This window comes from Cupressus sempervirens, chromosome 1 (genome assembly GCF_028749045.1).
Source record: "Cupressus sempervirens isolate cs-2001-9-10 chromosome 1, ASM2874904v1, whole genome shotgun sequence".
Lineage (NCBI taxonomy): Eukaryota > Viridiplantae > Streptophyta > Pinopsida > Cupressales > Cupressaceae > Cupressus > Cupressus sempervirens.
In genome coordinates, this window is record NC_143118.1 from 757,868,260 (window position 1) to 757,895,509 (window position 27,250).

Here is a 27,250-nt window from a genome sequence, read left to right on the forward strand (position 1 = left end):
TATGCATGGGGCAGGAGTGTTGGTGCTGGCAGCTGCTGAAGAGCTCTGCTGAGGATCAGGATCTGGTCTGCTGCTGGTAGAAATTTCCTATACCTTCTTCTTCATCTTAATTTGGTCCAGGAACTGTTTTAAGGTGCAGTCAAAATCAAATTTGACCTTGTCTTTGGCAGTGAATTCGAAGGGGATGCATTCTCTTCTGAACATGGACGTGCACTCTTTGATAACTTTGGCCAGTTGATGATCTTTCTCCTGTAAAGGAATAATCACCTGTGAAACAATGCTAAAACGAGTAAGTCTTTGTAGAGACTCAGTAAGAACTTTACAACTATCCTTGAAGATATCTTCATTCCTTAATTTCCATGTATGCCATGTTAATGTTGTAGGATTGATTCTGCAAATGTAGTAATATTGCCAATGTAATTGATGATTTTCGAATGCAAATTTGGATCTCATCTAAATATGAGAGGAGTAGACGTGTCTCTTCAAGAGACATGTCCCTATAGTTAATAATCATTTAGTTAATAAATAACTATAACTCACCTTTAAGCATATAGATAATATTAATATATTACCCATATATGTAATATATTATTATATTATTATATAATAATATATAATGCATAATATATATTATATATAAGATATATAATGCATAATATATATAATGTATATTATATTACATATATAATATATGTTATATATATAAGATATTTATCTTAAAGATAATTTACCATCGAGGTATCTTATGATAAAATTAATCCAACAAAAGCTACAACAAAGTCATGTCCTGTAGAGACATGACTTTACGTGACCAAAGGCTACATAGGGTCATGTCCCTATTTGATCACTATTAGTGTATAAGCAATTACAATTAGTTTGCTTCTTAATCGACAATCATGTGGTGGTAAAGCAATTACATCCAGGAACTTCATAACATAATAGTCTCTTCTGATTATAAGAGCCCCATTAGTTAAGTCATTTATAAATAAATATATATATATATATATATATATATATATATATATATATATATATATATATATATATATATATATATATATATATAGATATTGAAGGATTTGAGCAAATATGCAAATCAAATCCACGAAGCACTCAAATACTTGCATGTAGAAAACCTGTTACGGAGAAGAAAAAAACAAGAAGAGGCAAGGGTTTAGTCTGAAAACATGCAAATTGTATATTCAGATGAAGAAGAGATAATAAATTACAAAGAGATCAATCCTTATAAAAGGAGATCGAAATTCAAAAAGGGTAACCTAATAAGTTACAAAGGGTAACTTAAAGGTGAAAGCTATTTAATAATTACTAATTAATTATTAAATAGTGAAAGCTAAAAAATGCATAAAGTGAAATCTTAAGAAGGGAGAAAAGGTAATTTAATAAATGAAATGAAATTAACCTTTTTCTCTAACACCCCCCCCACACCCCCCCTCTCTTAAGATGAGCAACAATGCAGAAAGAGCAAGGAAACTACAATGCAATGCTGAAAGCAAACTTGGGTCTCGACAACAAGGCCTGATGAGGTACCCAATCACAACAAAATCTCTATGAAACAGAGAAATAGAGAAAACCCAGTGGAAAAAACTCTAGTTCAAAAAGAGATAGCTGAAAAATCTAGTGAAGGATTGCAGAAGCCTCCTACTAGAGGAATGTTCCAGAAAATAGGAACAAAGAATGATCATTAAGAAAACCACTGAAGCATGAAAAAGCTGCAAACTCTATCAAAATGAAACTGCTGATCTGTAGAACCTCCTCTAAAATAGAACCTGCCTAGGTAGAGAAGATTGTAATCTGCATCGAATCAGGAGGCAAACAAAGGCAAACAACTGAACTCGAAAATACAGATGACATAAACACCAAAACCTGTAGAGGTGATCAATCGAACCAAGGAAGGCTGCAACCAAAGTATGAACGAAAAGAAGAGTGTTTATATGGTAGATGATCCATCTCACCGAAATGCATAGGTATCTAGCCACTGCAATCGCCTAGTACATAGGATCAAATACTGAATGCATAGCTTACTCCAACGAACCAAGGAAGCATTAGAAACAATAGAAGAACCCCCCTTAATGCAGACAAGGGTGAGGTGACAGGCAGCTGAGAAAGTGGGCCAAAAAATCTCCTGCAAAACAGAAAGAACCAAGAACATCGAGAGTGAGGAAGAGGTACAAACACCTATAAAGGCTCGTGTCATCGACAAATCATGTGGCTAATGTCGTGGAAAGGACACTCACTTAACAAAGGAAAAGGGCACTAAAAGGAAAACAACTATCCCCCCATGGCACTTTATAATGTAGTGTGACTACAATAAGTCATAGTAATGAAAAAGATCCCAAAAAGCAAGGAGTGGCACTTTATTTCAGTGTGTTTGCATAAAAATGCTTATAAATGATATCAACAATGATTAGAAAGGGCAAAGAGCTGATACAATAGATAGTACAACCCAAAAGAAGAGATCCCATGCCATTAAAACGATCCTTGGACCCGAAACACCTAAGATATCCACCATAGTGCAATAAAGCAAAAAAATGATAGAAAGAGCATGGAGCAAAATCTGGAAGAAATTACAGCATTTTTGAAAAGTAGACGGAACCAACTTTCCAAAAATATAATGTTTTCGAAAAATGGAGACGGGACACTCAAGATATGCCCTCCGGAGTGGAAAATTGAACATCTGATTTTGACTGCCAAAACAGCCAACCAAACTGCATCAAAACCAAAAAACACATGCACCAATGTCTCCGTCTCAGTACTAGCTTTCTGGTGCTTCTTTCGGATCAAAAAAATACGTCCGTATGCTCAAGTTACAGAGAAACAATCAATAGGGCACCTGGAAATGCATAAAAAATATTTTTTTTAATAAAAAAAATAAAATTTAGAACAAAAACCTCCCACTACTGGCGGAGTGGCGGTGAGCAAAGCAGGGCTGGCACGCCGCTAAGCAGTAACCACAATGGTGACCGCAGCGGATCCGTTGCGGTTAGTTAACCGCTGTGGGTTAAAAACCCACAAAACTACGAATTTTTTGTGATTTTTATAAAATTTTCTGCCTTGGAGTGCGTGCAAAGGTTGTATGGCCCTGTCGAGCAAATTTTTTTTGCCTTCCAGATCAACTTTGTCCAAAATGGACAAACTTTATATGGAAATAGGGAATTTGACGCGTTTTGAATCCATCCGTGAGGTTTGTTTGGCCTCAAGCAGCTTCGAAAATCAGTAACCCCCTAGTTTTCTCAGGAAATATCCGAAAAACACCAGATTTGATCCGTCAAACCCTTGTTCTTTCTTTTTCTCCAGATATCGAACAAGTTATAACAGATCTGGCTCTGATACCATGAAGGATTTGAGCAAATATGCAAATCAAATCCACAAAGCCCTCGAATACCTGCATTTAGAAAACCTGTCACGGAGAAGAAAAGGACAAGAAGAGGCAATGGTTTGCTCTGAAAACACGCAAATTGTATATTTAGATGAAGAAGAGATAATAAATTACAAAGAGATCAATCTTTCTAAAAGGAGATTGAAACCCGAAAAGGGTAACCTAATAAGTTACAAAGGGTAACCTAAAGGTGAAAGCTATTCTACTGGATGCATAATAAACAATTATTGTACTCTGTTTTTTAGATGAGAGAATCGCAACAAGGTTATCTCGATTCAAATCAGTATGGAGATTAGATTATCTCCATCCCTGTTTTGTAATTCTTAACTTCTATTTAAAAGAGAAGTTAAGAATTACAAATATTTTATTTACACATGTTTGAATGACTTTTTCTCAGATAGAAAATCTATATTTTGTTTTGGTACAAAATGAACAAATTCTATATTATAACCAATATTATAACCAAAATGAACTTCTAATTGAATGATCAAGTAATTATTAAATAGAGAAAGCTAAAAAACGCATAAAGCGAAATCTTAAGAAGGGAGAAAAGGTAATTTAATAAATGAAATTAAATTAACTTTTTTCTCTAACATATATTCCTATCAACAATATGAGACATAAAACAATTTTCATATAAATCATGAATGCAAATACTCAATGTAATGAGTATATCACTTTGACTAATGCTATACTTAAACACTCCCTCTTAGCAAAGGAGAAGTGATAAAAACATTTTATGAGATATCAGAATCAAGGATATTTATACACAACATATTATCTGACTTTAACACTTTGAAATGGTGACTTGTCAAATAACTACAATCACAATTTTATGAACACTATCATAACATATATTATGATCTCTAATTGTCCAAAACAATATCTAGAGTAATCATAATGCTTTCATTATCAATGACTTCCGGCGTATTTGGAACAAAACTATCATAATAACAGGCCTATCAATTGCAAGATCGTTACTTTACAAAGATTACCTTCTCTCTGTTCGTTATCATTGTGTCTGGCAAAATCCAGCCCAAAGAACCATGATAACAGGTCTACCATTTATAAGATTGTCATCTTATAATGGTTACCTTCTATTTATATGTCAATGAAAGATCGTCACCTCTCATTGCACATCATATGTGAAATAGTAACCACCATGAACCAAGTCAGAGGGTGGTGCAAGGGCTTTCACCTCAATTCTCTTTCATAGATAAGAATGCTTTACAAGGAATTTCACTTAGAACCTCTCCTCATAGAGAAGATATCATCCACAAGGGATTACACCTCAAAATTCTCCCTCTGAATAATGATCTTGGGAAGTCTAGTTACTCCCTTAGAGGCTCTCTTCCCCCAAGGATTCCTATCAAACTCACTCTGAATCTGATATTGATTTTCTCATCTTCTAGTGATAAGTCATCGCTTCCTCATGGTATACATAGGAGTAGGCCCATCAACATCATGCAGTCATACACATGTATTATAGACTCCCTTTGAGTATTACTGCTAAGCTCCTGCGTTGCCTTCGAAGAAGTGTCATACTCCCTCTTAATGTAGAAGAATCTCATAATCTTAATCATCAAAGATGTTTTCTTCAAGAGCCTCACTTTGTCCATCTTAATCATCAGAGTCTTTGGAACTACTATCATTAGATTGAGTCTGCACAATATTTGGTAGCATATGTAAAGTACCAACCTTCTTTTCCTGTAGGAATATCCTCAACCATAAAGGAAAAAATCAAAGCAAATAACCCTTATAGTATGTATAGAATTACAAATAAGAGAGACTATAAAGAGTAGATAAATGTAAAAAGATAAGAATACTACTTATTTGCACATGAAGATTCGGAAATTTGTCTTTTTAGATTATTTGAGAATGGAACATCTCCCCTCTAAATAAGGTTCAAGTGGGAATGAGACATTGACTATTATCCCCCCCACAATGTAAAATTTTCACTCATTCTTATATTGTTGAACAATTTTGTATCAAATATGACAGCTCCTTTCTAAGTTCCAACTTGCTCTTTTCATCCATTGAAGCTCCAAACATTCATTAAGCTTAATAGTAGGAGCGAACACAAACTCGTCCACAATATGCCAATATCTTAATTGAGTATGATAGTGCCACTTGAATGACTCTACAACTCATACATCAAGTTTCATTTATCAAAGAGAGACTCGTAGATGGTTTATTTAATGTCACAACTTTCTTATGATGTACACAAGGTGTAGGCCCATTCACATGGTTGCATGAATTACAGTCCTCTTGACTATTACAATTTATTGATGACTGAAGATTCCATTACAACATTGGTTTACTTCCTCTGAATCAATGTGATTGATATCATTGGCGGTTGACAAAACCATATCTTCTATTTGCTCCCTCTGATGGATGTGTTAGAATCCCTCTCAACTTAAATCTTCTAAGCTTCTAAAATAAACTTCCCTTTAACAAAATGTTACTCTCTTTGAATCTGATATTAATCCTCCTTTTCTTGCAAGAACATTCTCGGAGGAAAAGATTAAGGCAAAATAGCTCCTACAACATAATTATATTTCTCATTAATATTATCATGATTCACATTGTAACTCATATTAATCGTTATATAATTTCCAATATAGTATAGATCAAATAAATATAAAATTTAAATAATACAATAATTTTCAAGGATAATCAACGATTTTGCATAATGACATAAAATTATAGATAAATGTCTATATTTTAAGCATATATTCCATCTATATATATACTTATTAATCTTAAGTAACATATTCTAATATATTATTTCCTTTATTAATAACACATAAAAATCTAAAGTGACCAATTTCACTTATATTCATAACAAATTGTTTAAGAAATATATTTTACTTTATATACATATATAATCACCATATATATATATATATATATATATTTATTGGTTATATTATCTCATATAGTATACGTACAAAATAATTAATGATGACACATAGAATGTACCATTCTTGATGCATCATAATAATAATAATTTCAAGAAAACTTAATATAAGTCATGTACTTACCTCAAAGGGATCGGTGCCTTTTCCACCCTTGGATCCTTGTGCCCTACATTTAAGATGCTAAAATGACAACATCCACTTATCATCATAACCCGATTGATAATATCTTTGAGTGTTGACGTCCATATTCATTAGCCAAGCATTGCATATAGGATCAAATATTTAGCCCGAACGTTCAGGTTCATCAATATGTGCAGCGCTATGAATGCTCATTAAGTGATTCAGTACTGATGGTGCTTTTGTTGTGAATGGTGTTTATGTAATAACCCCAACTGGTTATAACTTCATGAAACACCAAATCCTTCTCAAATTCAATTGTTTGACATTTTGTGAAACACTTTGCAAGCAAGCTCTAATACCAATGTAATATCCCTTGCCCAAATTGATTGATTTTAGCTCAAGGAATATTGTCAAACACTTGTATGTTGCTTTTCTCTTTTCTGATTATTTTGTGTTTCAGATTGTTTGATATAGTTTGAATGATGCTAAGAAATTTAGAATATTTGCAAATGATAGTACAATACCTCTTACTATGAACTAATATGCAAGTGCAGTTTTTTTGGTATTTTCAATACATATACATGGAAACTAGATATGGAATGCATACCCATAGCCAACTGACATTTTTGACAAACAATTGGCATACAACTATTATGCTGATCATATATGTTATTAGATGGACATTTCGTCAAACAAATAGTATGCAACATATATCTCCTTGTTTGAATTCATTCCCATGTACAATGTTGCTATGAATTTGCCAGGACAAATGGGCTTACAATAATGACTACAACAATGCCAAATCTAATATTGAGTTATCACTTACAACAACAAAATTATATGCCTAAGATTACAATGCTAACTACTAATAGTTGCAAGAGGAACTTCATAATAGTGATGCCCACAGATGGAGATGAAAGTTGCAATCGAAATCAAGCATAAATATTGTAGCGCGGGTACTGTAGCGCGACACTGTTCATGCGTGTTGTAGCAACAAGGATAAAAATGATTACTAATGGCTGTCAAAGATGAATCTTTAGGTCTGCACACGATAGTCCTTGAATATTCTTCAAACCCTTCGGTTATTCCTTAATTTTAAGCACAAATAGAACTCCGGAGTGAAGCTCTCCTGAATGCCAAATTTAGTGGATATTTCACCACCTCAAATGGTTGCGACACTAAAGAATTGACGCTGTCCAATGGTTAACTGAAATCAGAAACCCTTAGTTTCTTTTCCCAAATTCATATCTAATGCAATTGACAATAATCGGATGGCCTCTATTTATTCTTTTCCTTCACCCTTCTAAAAAGAAATAAAATATTATTTAATTGCAGTCTCTAAAAGCTTCCCCTTTTTCAATACAATAATTAGTTGTATTTTTAGAAAATGCACTCTCTAGAAGCTTCCCCCTTTCCAATACAATAATTAGTTGCGCTTCTAAAAAATTAAATTAATTAAATATAAAGTCTCCTTTAGATTTATTTATTTGTTGACTTTAGCTTTCGGAGAATGAAAAGCTAAGATCTCCATTGAGGGTCTAAAAGATGGGGAACATTACAGTCCGCCTCCTTGAAACTGCTTGTTCTCAAGCAATCCAACAACACAAGGAACTCCAACCTCCACTTAGATCCCAAATGAAGTAGTATGTGACACCTCTGTCAACATTGAAGCAACTGCATACCACTGACATCATCAGGATCAACAACATAACCTGCAGTATAGTAGTGGAAACCTGTGCTAATGATGCAGGAGTTAGAATATCACCAGAAGAAAACCTCACAAGAAATATCATCATCTCCACTCATATAATATATACTAGACTGGAAAACAATCCCTTGAAGAGACATAGCTACAGGAGAACCATATGCACTCATACCAACTGTATCAACTATAGGTGTAGCCACGTCAAAATATATGGACACAGGAACATTACCAACTGCCGCAACAATAAATTGAACCGAATCTGCAATTGATGAAAACTCATATGTGCACCATCATTAGAACACACATCAACAATTGCATGCACATTGTTAAACTCCTCGTTGGATGGTTCAACTGACACAAAAGTGGATGCTGATATGACAATATCCTAGCATGCTCCTACTCCCACTATTGCTGCATCACCATCAAATACATGATCTGGGGAACTCATGCCAACAAATGCATCATTTGACTTAATCGGACATGAATTCTCATCACATTCCATGTCAATTGTGCCCAACTCATGTAGTATTTCATAAGAAATGTTCTGTAAATTTGAAGTCGGAACTGTATCATCACATTTTGCTCTTTGAAAAAACGATATCTTGTTTAGCTCAAATCTCCGATTCGAAATCAGTTGGGTCATCCGTTTGTGATTTTGATTCATCTCATTCACTAGCACATCCAGCTATTTCCCAATACCTTGTAACTCAAAATCTCCATCCCTAGCGGAGAAGTATGCCCTTTACGAGTAGAATGAATTCCAAGCCTTCTATCACCATCCATAATGCTAAAAACCAAACCCTCTACCTATGGGTTGAAAGAAAAGTGATGAGCACTCCTCACAGTGTAATGCTGATAAAATCTCCCAATCTCTGTAGAGGGCTCATCATCATCAAACTGGGAATCAAAAGATGACTTCACTCTCTGACTCCGAACTATTAGTCGGGTAGGATCCTAGGCAACCCTCTTAGCAAACCCAACCACCAAATTTCTATTTCGAAGCATTGTAGCCAAGGTCTCTACAATCTTCCTCACCAATTGTTGTATAACACGAGAGCCCCGAATGAGAGTAATCTTAGATATACTGTATGAAACCTCTCGCAAATCCAAGCTCTCAAGCAAATACTCCATAAACGACTCAATAGAGTAGAAATTATATGTGGAAGCATCAATTTGCTTCCTCGCAATCCACAACTGATCTCTCCGAAAGTGTGACAATGCCAACTGTCCAATGCTACCAACGGTATGAAAAAAAGAAATAGATTCACTTCCAGTAGAAGGAAGAAAATCACCATGAGATCCCGTCTCCACTAATACTCTCACCTCCTTTGTACATACTACACTCATATCCTAAATAAATGTGTTCGCCACAGGGTCTGGGACTGGTGTCGACTGTACCCATTCTAACTCCATGGTAACCTTATCCAACTGTTATTGTGACTCTTGAAGAGCCAATTGAGTATACTAAAGAGAGTCCATAGTCACCTCAAGCTCTTGAGTGAGCTCATCCTCCTCTTTCCCTAACAACATCTCATAGCAAGTGCTACCCCACTCTAGAAGGTAATCTCTGTCGGCAACTAACTGAGAGTAACTATGCTTCAAGATCCCAACAGCCTATCAAAGCACATGAACCTCTGCTAGGGAAAGACTACTATCACCGTGCTCATCTGACACAGTGGCACCCCAACCATATGTAGCTAGCATTTGACGAATAACACCATAATGATCAAGAGATGAAGAAATGTTACTATCACTCACCTTCAGCTGACAAGTCATATGATGCCTCTGTAATCCTTGCCTCCTATCCAAGCTCTCTGTCTCATTAATTGCACTGAGATAGGAAACTGAATCAGAACTCTCCACCACAAGATTGCTCATACGGGTGCTATCTTCCTTGCACAATTTTGCATCAGACATACAATTGCCATGTACCTCAACCAACTCCTCATCCAAAGAAACGGAAGCCGTTGCCGTATCAATCTCCTCGCATGTCTCAGCATCCACCTCAATAGTAAGATCCTGTAAGCATCAATCCTGGGACTCATCCAAAACCTCCTTGGAGTCGTCACCCAATATTTGACAAGGGGTGTCATACCCAGTACATCTCATAACATCATCAAATGGATCATCAGATGTGTCCGTACTATCTGCATCGACATCTCTTGTCAAAGCCTCAATTGTGGACTCCTGACTCTACACACATGACTCAACACTAGGTTGTGAATCAATGATACTAGAGCACAAACCCACATCTACTGACTCTGCTGAAACACCCACATCACTAACATCACAACTAAGTGACTCTATACGTGGCTCTGTCCCACTTAAGGAAGCAATTGCCTCCTGCACTATAGCAACACGATGAAATCTTACATACAAATCTCCAATAATAATCCAGTCCTTAAGAGAGGCGAAAGTATCAGTGATAACAACTGCATCAACTGTCTTAGCACTAATTGTAACAACAACTTTAGGAGCCTCAACCTGTTGAAGCTTGGTGTCGCTAAGTCCATCGTCAACATTGCAAATAGGACCAGCAGGTGTCCTACTAAATATAGGTACATCTATATCATGGACACATGTCGGGGAAAACTCAAGCTTCCTTCCCTGCAACTGCGATGTTGGCCTTCTAAAGGTGTAAATTATATACCTCGTTGCCCTTTCAATTGTCTCTGGATCCGACAAGCTCTTCGTCAATCTTTGTTGATGAATCTTAAGTCTCTCCATACTCTCCTGCAAAGCATTTATCTTCGCGCTAACTTCGTCATACTCCATTGACTTCTAGAATTGCCAGTTCTCCTATGTCTGTCCATGGCTAGAAAATGCTAGAGTGTTGGTCACTCCAAATGCAACAACAAATCTGAAAATAATATAAATTTCCTACCCCACAGGATGATAGGAAACGACTCTGATACCACTGTAACAACCCAACTGGTTATAACTTCATGAAACACCAAATCCTTCTCAAATTCAATTGTTTGACATTTTGTCAAACACTTTGCAAGCAAGCTCTGATACCAATGTAATATCCCTTGCCCAAACTGATTGATTTTAGCTCAAGGAATATTGTCAAACACTTGTATGCTGCTTTCTCTTTTCTGATTTTTTTGTGTTTCAAATTGTTTGATATAGTTTGAATGATGCTAAGAAATTTAGAATGTTCGCAAATGATAGTACAATACCTCTTACTATGAACTAATATGCAAGTGTAGTTCTTTTTGGTATTTTCAATGCATATACATGGAAACTAGATATGGAATGTATACCTATAGTCAACTGACATTTTTGACAAACAATTGGCATACAATATTATGCTGATCATATGTGTTATTAGATGAAAATTTTGTCCAACAAAAGTTATGCAACATATATCTCCTTATTTGAATTCATTCCCATGTATAATGTTGCTATGAATTTGCCAAGACAAATGGGCTTACAATAATGACTACAACAATGCCAAATCTAATATTGAGTTATCACTTACAAGAACAAAATTATATGCCTAAGATTACAATGCTAACTATTAATAGTTGCAAGAGGAACCTGATAATAGTGATGCCCATAGATGGAGATGAAAGTTGCAATCGTAATCAAGCATAAACATTGTAGCGCGAGTACTGTAGCGTGGCACTGTTCACACGTATTGCAGCAGTAAGGATAAAAATGATTACTTATGGTTGTCAAAGATGAATCTTCAGGTCTGCACTTGATAGTCCTTCAATATTCTTCAAACCCTTCGGTTATTCCTTAACTTTAAGCACAAATAGAACTCCAGAGTGAAGTTCTCCTAAATGCCAAATTCAGTAGATATTTCACCACCTCAAATGGTTGCAACACTGAAGAATTGATGCTCCCCGATGGCTAACTGAATTCAGAAACCCATAGTTTCTTCTCCCAAGTTCATATCAAATGCAATTGACAATAATCGGATGGCTTCTATTTATTCTTTTCCTTCACCTTTCTAGAAGAAAATAAAATATTATTTAATTGCACTCTCTAGAAGCTTCCCCCTTTCCAATACAATAATTAGTTGTGCTTCTAGAAAATTAAATTAATTAAATATAAAGTCACCTTTAGATTTATTTATTTGTTGACTTTAATTTAATTTATTTCTCCTTATTTCTCCACTTAGCCTCCGAAGAATGAAAAGCTAAGAACTCCATTGAGGATTTAAAAGATGGGGAACATTACAGTTTACATCGAGGTGTAATCTCCTCCCGGAAGTTATGTTCGTCGAACCTTTTGCTCGAGGATGGGCTGTTGCCTTTCTAGTCTTGTTTCATCTCTTTCAAACATTTGCTCTCACTTTCTTGTTTATTAATTATTTTCCCAGATATCTCCTAGATAATCCCTTCTACTTTCTTAGACATGGCTATATTGGCTTCCTGAAGAATGACGTTGCTCACAATTACTCCTATAGTCATCAATGAATTACAATGTGACATTGAAATGTGTAGACCTCCATTTTTGTGATCACTCAGGACCGCTGTCATAAACCTCTGACTGGATATTTTAGCATTTGTAGGCAGGTATAGGATAACTTAATACTCCCATCGGTATTCCTTCACCGGATGTCATTTGCTGCCTTTCGTCTCTTTTGTTTCATAATGATTCCAGTAATCTTTGTATTTCTGACATTCACTTCAATGTATCGCTGCATATGTGAATGTTATTTGAATCATCTTTTGATACTCCCGACGACATGGCCAAATTTACAGCTTTCTTATTTGTTTCTGTATATGCTGACTAGACAAATTATTTCGGCGTAACTTACTTGACTTCCTTGTAAAATAGACGGCACATAGTTTTGGTCTTATTGTTCAAATGCTTGACTACATGTCTAACAATCTCTATCTAGATCACCGTCTTGTTATTTAAGTCGCTATATAGACGGTCTGCTATATTAAATATCTTCCTTACAAACTTCCAAGCTGATGGGTTTAGTAAAACTTATTTCCATTGTACTTCATGCTATGCGATATTGTTGCTACGTAAGTCTTCAAACAATATGTATATGGTTGTGTTGATTGTTGACCTCTCTTTCCACATACTCAAATGTTCCATGTTTCCCTTCACAATAGTTTCCGGTGGGTGGCAATTGCATGAAATTCTATAATATCCTAGTTAATGTTTTCTATATTTGCAGCCTGGTGCTCTGATACCATATTAATGTTCTAGGATTGATTTTGCAAATGTAGTAACATTGCCAATGTAATTGATGATTTTCAAATGTTGATTTGGATCTCATATAAATATGAGAGGAGACATGTCTTTTCAAGAGCCATGTCCCTATAGTTAATGATAATTTAGTTAATAAATAACTATATGTATAACTCACCTTTAAGCATATATATAATATTAATATATTAACCATATATGTAATATATTATTATATAATAATATATAATGCATAATATATAAAATATATAATATATTACATCTATTATATTATATATATAATATATATATTATATATATATATATATATATATATATATATATATATATATATATATATATATATATATATATATATATATATATATATCTTAAAGTTTATTGAAAGATCCCTGATGGATCTCTGCTGCAAATCTGCTGTAGATTTATTTTATTTTTTTGTTTTTTTCTCGTTTATTAATGTTTTCTTGTAGAACTAGACGGAAATGTAAAAGAGTTTGTTTGTTTTTGTGTTTTTGATGATTATTCCACATAGAAATGAGAAGTAGCAAATGGCAAGAAAAGAGTTTGAAAATTAATAACAATATGCAGTAAAGTTAGAGTTGATACAAATCGTACCAGGCAGATCTCTGAATTATAGAGCCAAATCAAAGATCCAGTACATTTCCTCTAACAATGACGCCACAATTGGTTGATGAAAACGGGCTGATAAGATGCAAGAATCTGCTGCTGAGTAACCGATTATTCTATGTATCCAAGTGCTGCAAATGACAGAGTACGGCTGCAAGAAATGGCAGTGTACGGCTGCTAGAATTCACCTCCCATATGCCAAAGAACATGCTTAACAAAACAAACTGTAGGCCCAAGCTGAAGTGGCATCTACCTTCTTCCTGAATACTGTTGAAACTACTGACAAACCAATACCCAATGCTGCTGAGGGTTACGTCCCAACCAGCAATTACCCTGGGGTTTGCGTCCCAGAATGCAAATCGCTCAAGCAGAGCAAATCTAAAAAGAAGTGTTTGAAAAATATGCATAATCATGAGAAATGGCACCCATCTCCTTATAACCCCTTGCAAAGCAATTCGAACCCTAAAGTGACCCCCAATTGGCGTTGGCTATAAAAAATGAATTAAATCTTATTTTAAGGTGACCATGTCACTAGAAAATGACCTTTTCCACCATAGTAATAAATTCGTTCATCGAGTTGCCTTGAGACCAAAGAGGAAGATTTAGAGAATTTCAAGACCTTTCCAACGAGCTATCATAACATGGGATACGCATCCAAATGAGGCCAAAATTCCCTTATTACTCCAAAATGGCTATTGACTTAGCCTTATTTAAATATTAAACACTAACTTAGGAAATATTAAAAATATAACCCAAATAGCCACAAACTGCCCAACTGACATCACAAACCATAAAATCATCCTGTCACCTGTCTGTGACTGAAGTCGAAAATCAAGGATCCACTGGCAGTCTCATCCCTAAAATCTAGGGATGCTCCTAAAATTTAGGAAACAAGCCCTATCCCTCTGAAACTGAACCCAAAGGGTCATCTCATGGAAACCCAGCCCTGGGCATGATCATACCTCCTAAAAAGTAGGAATGAACCCCATAAATGTAGGAACTGCCTCCTAAAAACAAGGAACGTCACCCAACTGATCAATACCCACCAAAAAACCTAATCCCCAACACTGAATAACCATACTGGGTCTCTATCCAACCCTGTCAGCCTACAAGACCCCATAATAAGTTGACTCACATGTCTCTGTTAGACTGAGCTAGAGTGGGGACATGACATTAATTTACCATGAACAAGGTATCTTATGATAAAATTAATCTGATAGAAGCTACAACAAAGTCATGTCCTGTAGAGACATGACTTTATGTGACTAAAGGCTACGTAGGGTCATGTCCATATTCGATCACTGTCAGTGTATAAGAAAACACAATTAGTTTGCTTCTCAATCGACAATCATGTGGTGGTTAAACAATTACATTCAGGAATTTCATAACATAATAGTCTCTTTTCATTATAAGATTAGTTAAGTCAAATCATTTATAAATAAATAGACACACACACAGTGTTATATATATATATATTCTTATCAATAATATGAGACATAAAACAATGTTCATATAAATCATGAATACAAATACTCAATGTAATGAGTATATCACTTTGACTGATGCTATACTTCAACATGCCAAAGCATTAGAGGAGCAAAATAGACTAGAAAAGATCACTTTTTTTATCAATTCTAGGAACAAAACCAAATATTACTTGAAAAATGGAAATCATATTGCCCACAGGCATGCTAAAAGACTTCCAAACCCCCTTGGCATAGGGGAAATCAAAGAACACATGGAGGATGGTTTCAAGAAGCTGACAGATCGAACATATAGATGGTCCATCATTGGGTTTAAAGATGGGAGGCCTATGCAAGAGTAGCCGCCACATGAAGCATTGGATCTTGGGCTCGATGGGTGAGTGCTAAAGGTTGCTAAGGATTTTGGTCAAATTTTGATGATCAAGGTTACAAACCTACTTAGTGTTGAGGTGATCAAGGAGAACATGGGAGTCAGAAAGAAGGCGAAAACCATATTTATCTTTGGTGGAGTCAAGAGCGATCCATTTGGCCATTTTAAATGAGAGAGCCTATCATCAACAATGCTACAAGCTCTTGGGAGATTGAGTGTGCTACACGCCTCTTTCAAGATTAAGTACGCCCTTTTGTGTGAGAGGAGCATCATACTTAGAAATCATCTCCTACCTACTGATATGATCACCTTTAGATATAATATCATTGAACTTATTAATACCATTTGTGGACTAATTCTTAGCAGAACAACCTTGAAGGAGGACAAGTGGTTTGTCATTCCTTCTAAGATTCCACCAGAGAGATTTCTCCCTTTGATTTTGTAGTCTTGATCAACCAACCCATTTCCTTGTATTAGATGTCTTACTTGCTTCCATCCCTTCCACATAGTTTGAAATATCGTGGAACCTTCAACCTTGATCTTCCATTTACGTGAGAGCAAATCATTGATGTGGAGACCCACCCATCATTTAGTATCAGCAGGGGCACCCCTTGATATGTTATTCCTAATCAGAATTATCCAAGGTTCATTTCCTTGGGAAGACTTAGCAACCCATTTTAGTGCAAGGACAATGCCTTTCCATTTGAGGTCCTTCAGCCCAAGATCACCCAACTCTTTCATTCTAACACTAGTCCCATCTAATTGCATGCCTTTTCTTCTTGCCTTTGTCATTAGGCCAATATAAGTTCCTTACAACTTTTTGCACATAGTTAATATGGGCTTGGTTGAAGAGCCATGGAGAGGAATAATATATGGTATAGGTTGAGAAGACATTTTGGCATACTTGTAATCTCCTTGCCAAAGATAGGTACCCATTGTTCCATTTAGACAACTTATCAATCTTATCCTCAACCCATTCCCACATTGAATTGAGGTTAGGATGAATCGAGAATGAGATACTAAGGTATGTTACTTGGTACTTAGGTATCTCAATCAAAGCCCTATAGGACTTGAGGAAAAACGGGCCCCAAACATTAGAACTATACAGGACAATTGGTTTGACCAAGGAGTCTAAGAAGATCTTGGTCGTGGTATCCTGAAAGTGATGGTTGAGGCATTGTGTCTCAACCATAGCTAGGGATCCAAGCCCCTTATTGACCCGGGTTTGCATGGCATGTCTTAAGCTGAAGAGGGGTTCAAAGAACTTAACTCCCAAGTACGCATAGGAGGAAGCAATTTCAATCTCATCGCCTTTAAAGTTGAAATAGAGATGTGAGGCCTTCAAGTAGTTGAAGACCCTCACCCGGGCCTTGCCTAGGTTTATGAGTAATTGCTGCGAAACACAAAAGGAAGCCAATCCATCAAGAGGCTGTTGGAGCCTCTCCGGGGAAGAAACCAAGAGAACTAAATTGTCAACAAACAACAAAATGAATGTCAAAACCTGGTATAAGTAGCAACCCTCACCTAGAAGGGAGAAGTCTAGGAGGAAAGACTTGAGCTCATCATTGTATTTACCAAATAGAGTAGGGGAGAGAGGGCACCCTTGCTTCACCCTAATGGTTCTCTAAATGGGATCCAAGAATCCCTATGAAGTCTTGAACTTGCTCACCACACTCTCATTAACCTCGTCATAATCGTCTATAAATTCTTAGAAATCTTAATGTCCCTAAGTCTTTGGAAGAGAGCTGTCCAAGGAATAGAATTAAATGCTTTGTTAAAGTCAACAAGATTGTAGTAGATTTTTGTCGGGTTGTGTCGAGTCTCCTTAATGATAGTTTAAAGAATCAAAATAAGGTCCATGGTTTGAAAATCAATATGATCACTGCTTACGATCAAGCTCCCTAGATAAGATAGTATTTAGGACAATGGCATAGTGTGCCCAACCATGGTGGTCTTGTAGTTACTGGTGTTTGAGACCAACTTGGTCTTGTGAATCAAGTCGACAATGTGCCACAACCAAGAGTCAAGATAGCCAATACAAACAACTATGTTAAAGAGTATTGTGAGAAGGGACCCCAAAACAATAATACCAAGCTTGACGAGATTTTCTTGGGACCCCTCCTCGTTTGCAACCTTGCTACTGTTCATGTATTGAACTGCCTCATTAATATTGGAGAATGTGAAGAGGTGGCAGCTAGGTGGGGGGGAGGGGGGTGGAGGCTAGTTGGGATCTCGTAGAGAGTGGAGGTGTGGGAAACTAGGGAGTTGTGGTATAGGGTGGAGGTGGGGGGAGGCAAGGGAATAGGTTACACTAGAAGAGCTTCAGAGACTATAGAAGAGAGGGACAAAGGGATCTACACTGCATTGTGAAGAACATTTGTTTCTTTTGGCGAATAAGGCGGTAGTAGTCGATGCTCAACTGGACAAACAAGGGGGAAAGGGTGGAGAAATTAGAGCGGCAGAAGGATTTTCTGTCATTCAAACCATTGATTTATGGGGGAATGTCATGTCCCATATTTTCATCCAATAAAATTAAAAAATAAATGAATCTCTTTAATAATAAACTATAATGTAATTTATTATTAAATTTACTATAATACTAATATAATAAGACAAGAGCATATAATACAATATTTTATACTAATAAACAAATATTATGTTATTATAATATATAATTTATTGTTAAATGTAAAAATACAAAAATATTATTAATATAACAAGTCAATGGTATAGGTGAAAGAAGAACTCAATATTATAAATTAGTGTTCATTATAACTAAAAGACCAATTGGATCAAAGTATGACTAAAGAAGCAAGACTATGAATCTCCAAAGCTGTCCAAAACATTGAGCATAATCTAACAAGACTTACACCGTTTTGAATCTAACAAACAAGCTATGAATAAATAATATGACGAGTTGCGAATCACCTATTCCACTTACGCTAAAACTAGGATATGGGTGAACGATGTTCAGATTAATGTTTCCTATCATATTCAATGTCCAATCCTAAACTTGGCACAACGATTAAATGACGATAAGAAGATATTATTATCATATTAAAAGGGAATGAAAATAAGAAGGCAAATAAAAGATATGAAAACTTTGTGCCTGTCCAGTGAATAACATTAGCAACCTAGATGGTGGTAAATACAATAGAAGTCCATAGAATCAATGATTTGATTAAAATTCATAAGTTAAAATTAAATCATGAATTGGTTTCGTAAGACGAGTGAACTAATATGACCTCTCGATGGGAGAGATATGTCCTTCTGTTATGAACCATCACGTCCATAGGTATAGAAGATATAAAGGAGTATCATGTCTCCTTCAATAGATGGGGCGTATTGGAGGGATACACACAACAATTACATACAGGCAGATATCCTATATATTTAGGCACAATTAGAAAATAATTGCAAGGAAGATCGGACAATACACCATACACAACGAACAAGATCATTAGGATTGATCTCTTCATTCCATATTTGAAATTGCACGTGTTGTGAGTATTGGTCAAAATTAGCAATTCAAGCAAAGCTAGCATTGAAACCATAAACTATCAGACATAAGAATAAGTTATAAGCTACAGTCAGGGAATTGATTGGGTGGGCAACAAACATATGATCGACTTGTTATGAATCAAAATATAGATAGATAAAGCCAAATAACGAGTAAAGATAGCAGGTAAAGATGGAGGAGATTACTTGGCATCTAGAGGCATCGCTAGACATCGGGTATCAAATCTGAGAATAAAGATATTACAAACTATACATATTCAGATCAAGAAAGACTTATCTCTTCTCCTTATTCATTCTTGACTTTCTTACTGGTTGAATACATAAGATTGTTAATAACACCGCAAGGAGGAATTAATTATACAGCAGCTTACTCAGAAATTCAAAGCACATTGACATTGTAGACACGAAAAGTAGTACAATAGAGGATAAGTGGAAATTATTGGTATATTTAAAAGATTGTATTTGAGATAACAATTCAATCCTTACAAGTGATTATAGGATAATATTATGGCACACCTCTAATTGTAAAACCAAAGATCCCTCTTGCATATTAGAACAACCATATCAGGAGTTTATCCTATTGAGAAAATACAAATATTGAAGATCAATTCACTCAGCATATATCTAATTAGTTAACCAGAGATAGTAGTAGCATTGATACACAAGTGATCCAAGATTGTTCTCAAAGTTAAATTGTCATTTTTTATAATAAGAATAGAGAATTCAAGGTAACTGTCCCAAGTTTACAAGTTATATCCAAAGGGGGACATTACAGGGAAAGTACTTTTATACTTGTGGATGCGTAAAAGGAAGGAGGTGCGGTGGGGAATGGAGAGGAGGGACTCCCACAACACTGTAGCCAAAGATTCAAACATGGAGGGCGCATCCCTAGAATCAATGAAGGAATTCTAGGCTAGCTATCTTAGGTGGTGGAGGAAGAGGTCATAGTCGCTCTCGGCAAAGCGAAAGGAGGTGCGGGTGGTGGGGACCAACTCAGGAAGGGGGTGGAGCGAGGGTGGAGGGAACGAGGGGAGACATTGAAGGTAAGGCTAGGGAGGGCGTGATTGGCCAAGGGAAGGATAGAAATGGTGAAGTGATTGATGGAGGGGATGAAGGAAGCAAAAGAAAGAGCATAGTCGACCACACTTGCACTACCTTAGTGAGGCCAGCTAGTGAAAAGACCAGACCTAGGAAAGAAGGTTCAAACCAAGTCCGAAGATTCACATCACTGTCTCAGATGGTGACCATATCTGGTGAGGGGACCTTGACTATCCTCTAAGAATCATTGCAAGCTCAGCGAGTCTAGATCCGACTTCGTCATACGAATTGAGATAGACCCATGATCATGTCGGGGGTCTAGTGGTCTTTGGTTTGTTGTGTTGAAACTCCCCCAGAATGATGATGTCACTCATGGCAAAAAAATTGGGGATGTGCTTATGAAGGCCCTCAAAAGGGTTGCTATTGTCCGTGCTGTGAATTGTATAGTACGAGGAAGCCGACGAGAAATCACACACCGCGATGGTGGTTTCCCTACAATGTGACGTCATCTGATTCATGCAGATGAACATGAATTTGGCAAATTTGTTAGAATGAGCCACATAACCTGTGCTGAAAGGCAATCTCTAATCAAACAGGCAACCACACTGCACAATATGGCCTCATCCCTAAATGTAGACAACCATTGATAATCAAAGACATCATTAAGAGGACAGATGAGGCTCTCATTAGTCTTTGTAGTAAGAAGTATATGACAAAACCAAGGGCATTCAAAAAAAGACTCGACAAGGACCATAAAGAGCCATTGTCGGTCCAACAGTTGACAAGCGAGGAACCAAAGTGAGGGTCTACCAAGTCCAAATGTTGCTGGGACTATCATTTGGCCTTGGCGACCAACCTCGATTCCAACCCAAGAGGAGGGGAATCATGAATAATAGGCTTGGGATTCCCAGTTCCTGTGGTGCCTAGCCTCGGCCACCAGACCTCAGGAACATCTCAACTTTGTAACCTGTGATCTTGTCTTATCTTATTTAAGAACTGAGATTAATTTAAATAATAACTGAATGTAATTACCAGGGGACATTACACCTGCACAAACTTTATAACAGCTACAGATAAATCCTTAAAATTTCCCAATGACTAATGACACTTAAATTATATCTCCATATTCATTAAATTTGGGTCCCGTTGATTTTCATTGTTCCCTCAATTACTCCGTAGATAATAACTAGCACAAGCACTTTCGTGCCTAGTATATGCACAAACATAAATGACTTAAAGTGAATATTTCATTGTCCTTTTCCTATTAAAAAACATGAACATTTTAGGCAAGCACAATATCAAATTTGAGAATAGAACCTGTCTGCAAATTTGTCATTTGGTGAAGACTCTACATTTTTGAAATAATCTATAAATGCGAGTTTGATACTTGGATGATACGTCCAAGTGGAACTAAGTTTCTTCCCAATCCCAAAGAAATCCCAAGGGTTTCCATCCTCAAAATTTTCTGTAAATGAAAGCTTATAGCTTTCAAATTCTCCAAGAGAAAATGAGTTAAACCAAGCACGAACTAAATGAGGCCCACACCGCCTTTTTATAATCCTCTAATTGGACTCTTGAAATTCCCTTTGCTTGTCTTTACAAATTCTCTCTTTTAATTTATAAAGATAAACCTTGAGGGAAATATTTACAAAGTGACATTTGATAATATTTAATTATTTTGCTTTAATTTAGTTAACTTAATTAAGTCTTCATATAAATATTTGATTTATTGTCGACAACTTAATAAAAATTAATTTAACTAATTATCACTTTAATAAATTGGGGACATTATAGACCATCTTTGCAAAGATTCCACGATAGGGTTATAAATGATCTAGCGACTCTTTGGTGTTAAAACATAGTTATATTCACAACTCTTTCAATGTTGGACTGAACCATATTATAATATCCCCAAATATTTGTGAGCTTTTCTAATTTTGATTCTAAGCATGCTTGTGTGGAGATTTGAGACCTCTTTGGTGTACTCAGACATACAAAGTCATTGAGAAATGATTGCATGCTAAGAAAAGGATTTCCCATTGATACCTTTTGACGTTTAGTTGAGGTTTGATATAGGAATTCTTTCTAATACTGGATTATAGCTATCACTGACTCAAGGACACTTCATAACTAGCACATTTCGCTATATACCCTATTTGAGGAATAAAAGGAGCAAGTTCTCCACTTTTAAATATAATATAAGCTTTTAATGGTGCTTATGATTTTGGATTCTCCCTTTTGATTTTATTTAATTCATGGTATAGTCTAAAATCCCTGCTCATTGCTTCAAGAGCTTTGTCACTAATCTTGAATTCATCTCTTTAAAACATGGAAGAAATGGGTACCAATTCTTGACTTGCAAGTTTCTATGATGGTTCTACAGAAAATATGTACTGATTATTCCCTTAGTTGCCAGATTCGTGACATATAGGTCGGATCTTGATCTGTGAGGTTCCGGACATGATCCTTTATTTTGCCTGCAGATCCATTAGGATCCATGGCCCACGGATCGTGACAGATCCACAGGCAGAATCGAGGATCCTGTCCGGATCCTCATGAATCCAAGCTGTAGCCCGAGGATCCAGCGTGGATCCGCATCAAGGCAAGATAAAAATATCAAAATGGTGGGCCCAAGTGCATTTTGAATTTTCAAAATTTCATTTTGTAATTCAGTAATTCAATGTGAATGTGTTGATTTTCTTTATAATCGTGAAAATAGATCAATTATCAAGTATACTAGACTCATAGATGCATACTAGAATCATAGAATCATACTATGAAATGATTTAGTTTTATAATTATGTATATTTCTCTTTTATATATATATATATATATATATATATATATATATATATATATATATATAGATACACGCATACACGAATCCTCCATGAATCATAATTGGGAAAAAAAAGAAGCCCGAATCCATGGATCCAATTTGTTTTGGCAACTAAGATTATTCCTACATGACTTTGGCTTTTTTTTGGAAGAGTTCTCCTGTACTCTTCCTTGGATTTCCATTTACTGGGATGGCTAGCTACTGTTAACTAACTAAATTAGAATAAATTGAATTTTTAAGTACAGCTTTGTGCAATTCTTATATATATATTTTCCTTTATAATCTAAATGCATAATTTCTTTTTTCGAATTCTTTAAGTTATCAGGAATTGTGATTTTCTTTGATACCTTCATTATTTCAGTGTATACATACAATTCATACCAAAAATCCTTCACACTGTATAACACTCTTCTGGCTTGAAGTTCCATCACTATTCCCTTGTGCTTTGTGTTTAGTTATTTTTTACAACCTAGGGTCTTTTGAATTTCTACACCAGCACTTCTCTGTGATTGTTGATCATACTGAATTTCATTAATCTTGGAATTTTGTAATATAATATAGTTCCTTCCTTTCTTTTTCTAGAATTACTGTAAAGAGTTGCTAATGTTTATAATCTTGATGTTTTTTGTTCAATATCTTAGGTTCCAGTTGCAATGGATCTTATTCTTGCCGAGTTCCATAAATCTTGCATCTTTACTGTTCCAAAATACATTCCATATTCAAAGGTGAGAGATGGCAAACGCTTTAATGAAAACTCATTTCAGGATTAACTTACATTTTAATGTTTAATAATGCCAAGTGCATCTTGTCATCCATGAGCTGGGATGAAGATGTTGATTCATCTTTCCATTTAAACCCTTAAGCTTTTGTAAAACATGCTCCATATATATAAGTTATTTGGAGGCTATATGCAGAAACATATTTAGTAGATGACATTAAGTTAATATGTATCATTTTGTTTCCGCTCGAATGTTCACAACATGCTCCATATTTTAAAGTTAATCACTAGGATATGAGTGGGAACATACTAATTTGATGATCTTAAGTCACTAAATATAGTATTATTTTTGCTGAATTGTTTATTTTTTTAGTATGTAACATTTCTTTCCGTCGGAAGCATAAGACTTGATGTAATAATCCCAACCAGTTATAACTTTGTCAAACACCAAATTCTTTTATAATTCAGTTGTTTGACATTTCGTCAAACACTTTGAAAGCAAGCTCTGATACCACTATAATAACTCCAACCGGTTATAATTTTATTTTATAATTCAGTTGTTTGACATTTCGTCAAACACTTTGCAAGCAAGCCCTAATACCACTGAAATAAACCTTGTTGGCTGTCAAACAATTTGTGCTGAAGAATTGATTTCTTTTTTTGTTCTTGAGATTTTGCAATTTTTGATACAACAATATAGCAGAAAAATAGAAGATATTGCAATAATAATTTCAACTCAAGTATTTGGATATTACATAGGGATTATACAACTGAAAAATTCCAGATTTCAATATCAACATAGATATTGAGTATTTTCACAAAATACCAACAACTTAGTTAATAAAAATATCCTCTATTACCTAAATTAACAATACCCATCAGTTACATTCCATGAACTTACATGTAAGACATGCCTTGATACCCTCTGAAAGGAAGATCAGCAACAACAAATTAATTCTTCAACGAACCAATGCAACTGCAGATTTGGAAAATGGTGCTCCCAAAGTGCACATAGAAAATAACACCCAACAACAGATATAAATTAGCGCTCAACCAACTCCAAATTAACCAGCACAAAATTTGATATAACAATTCTAGTGAATCCCTTCACAAATTCTAGAACAACCTCTAGCAGCAAGAAAAATTAAACTTCTCCTTAGCGACAGTTATTACAGTAGGAGAAATGACAAATTGTATACCTCAACACAATTTGCCAAACAAGCTTAGAATTGAATCTACAATATTTCAACTGTAGATCTCAAACCCTTATACTTTTGCAAGGGCGCAAAATTTTAGAACTTCAAAAGTGTCACAAAGACAACAAGAGAAAAATAAATACTCAATCAGGTGCTTTACTCATCAAATGGGTTCATATTTATAATCTCCAAATGGCACAAAGTTTCCCAAATGAACTTCACTTAAGAAGCTTTCCACACACAACATTAAAATATAATAAAGTGTCATTATACACTAATTTATAATTGCTTTTGACACAAAAATGACTTTTTCCGCCATAACTTAAAATTTTGACACGTAAGGTCGTTGTTTCTTGTTCCCATGATTTAAAACTTTTCGTTCTGGTTCCAACGAGCTATGATACTGAATTGACCAACAAACAACACCAACAAAAATAACAACCTCAGCATATTTAGATGAATAATAACAATAATTCACCGGTCTTGCAAAAACAATTGAAGAAGCATCAGAATTGAAATCTGACAACACGAAAATGATCTCGATGATGAAAGAGGATGAATGAACTTGACAAGGTGACTTACTATAAATAGATGCTTCCTCCAAGATTCTTGGAGCTCAAATCAGAAGCCCAAAAAAAAACTAAGAGCATCATCCAACTCCTCTAACTCAACTGAGCTCAATGGAGCCAACAGATTGACTTGTTATAAATAGTAAGTCCCTCAAATAGAGCCAAAACACACCATAGGCTGTTGGAAAGCCTATAACCACACAACTGAGACCCTCAAATCCCACTGTCAGCTCACGAGGGTTGCGATGGCGAACTAACTTGGCCAACTGCAGGAACCTGCAAAAAATTGGGACATTACACTTAAGCCTTTACTCCTATTGGGAAAATTAACGAGTTTACTTGGTTTTATCATATTGAATGTCATGCATTGAGCATTATCAATCTTTGCTAATAAATTTGTTAAGTGTAATTGAATTTTATGTATTTATAAATTAGGATAAGAGTTTTAGGAAATTTGTGGAGTAATAAATCCCAGGAAGAAGAATGTTGTCCAGGAAAGGTATGAAAGAGGGTAAATGTTGTGCATGAAAGAATATGTTGCATACTAGGTTTGTAAAAGTTTTGGCAGCTTAACTCTTTACCATTGATGTAGAGACTTATAATGAATTCAATTCATAGTGATATTTTATTTTTAGTGAAACTTATTGAAAATGATTAAGGACAATGAGGCAGCCCAAATTTCAGGTGTATCATCTGTTCTTCTATGGCACACATCATTTAATATAAAGGTTAGGTTTTTTTGGGTTTATCTTTCATTCCAATTGGCTACTTCATCCATCACAACAATGTTGATGGAAGCTAATTTTGTAGAAACAATTTTACCATATAAAGGGAAATTGCCCATGAGGCTTAAACTTTACACTCCACATAATTTCAAAATATATTTCCTTTTGAAGCCAAAGCTTTTGAAACATTTGAAATATAATATACTATTACTTTTCCCACCAACAATTAGGTGCCCAACATCAACACATTAAAATAATAATTGTATGCACTGATTACACTTGGTAATTTTTAATTCAGTGTAACTTAAAACTATTAAACAAGTAACAAACTTATTAACTCATTTGAATGATTAACCCCAATTCCAGATTGAAATATCCCCTATAGATATTTACCCAACTTTCTTAGAATAATATTCAGAACATAAACATATAAAGTTGCATTATAAACCAATAATATAAAACCGTAGATTCTCATAAAATATCTTGGAATAAGCTATTGCATTATATATCAACAATACAATAACCAGCTTTCAAAAGTCCAATCTTAAACATAGTTTTACCGTCAGATTGGAATACTTAGAAACGAACTTGTAAGCACACATGGGGCACCTGATGTGACGTTTCCATGGACAATGGGTTTGCGTCCACTGTCTACCGACACGAGGATTGGCATCCTCACATTGGATGAAAGCTGAAGCTTTCCAAATAACTCTCACAAGAGAGAAACTGAAATCTTAATCATAAACTAAGCATGTCCGAATGAATGCGTCTCTTCTCCTTTTAATCCTCATAGCTGTGACTCTTCGACTCCCTTCTTGTCTTTTCGTCTTATCCCTCTTGT

The 27,250-nt window shown here is 35.4% G+C and overlaps 1 protein-coding gene across 5 annotated transcripts in view; it reads left to right on the plus strand.

Moving 5' to 3' along the window:
• The window catches only part of GLE1 (nucleoporin GLE1-like protein), a 114,923-nt gene that overhangs the window by 58,779 nt on the left and 28,894 nt on the right, over positions 1 to 27,250 (plus strand). For all 5 annotated transcript variants that reach the window (XM_089789198.1, XM_089789235.1, XM_089789217.1 and 2 more), the window contains exon 12: positions 23,843 to 23,926. In XM_089789198.1, the coding sequence (XP_089645324.1) occupies positions 23,843 to 23,926 (84 nt within the window). The remainder of the gene's footprint in view (positions 1 to 23,842; positions 23,927 to 27,250) is intronic.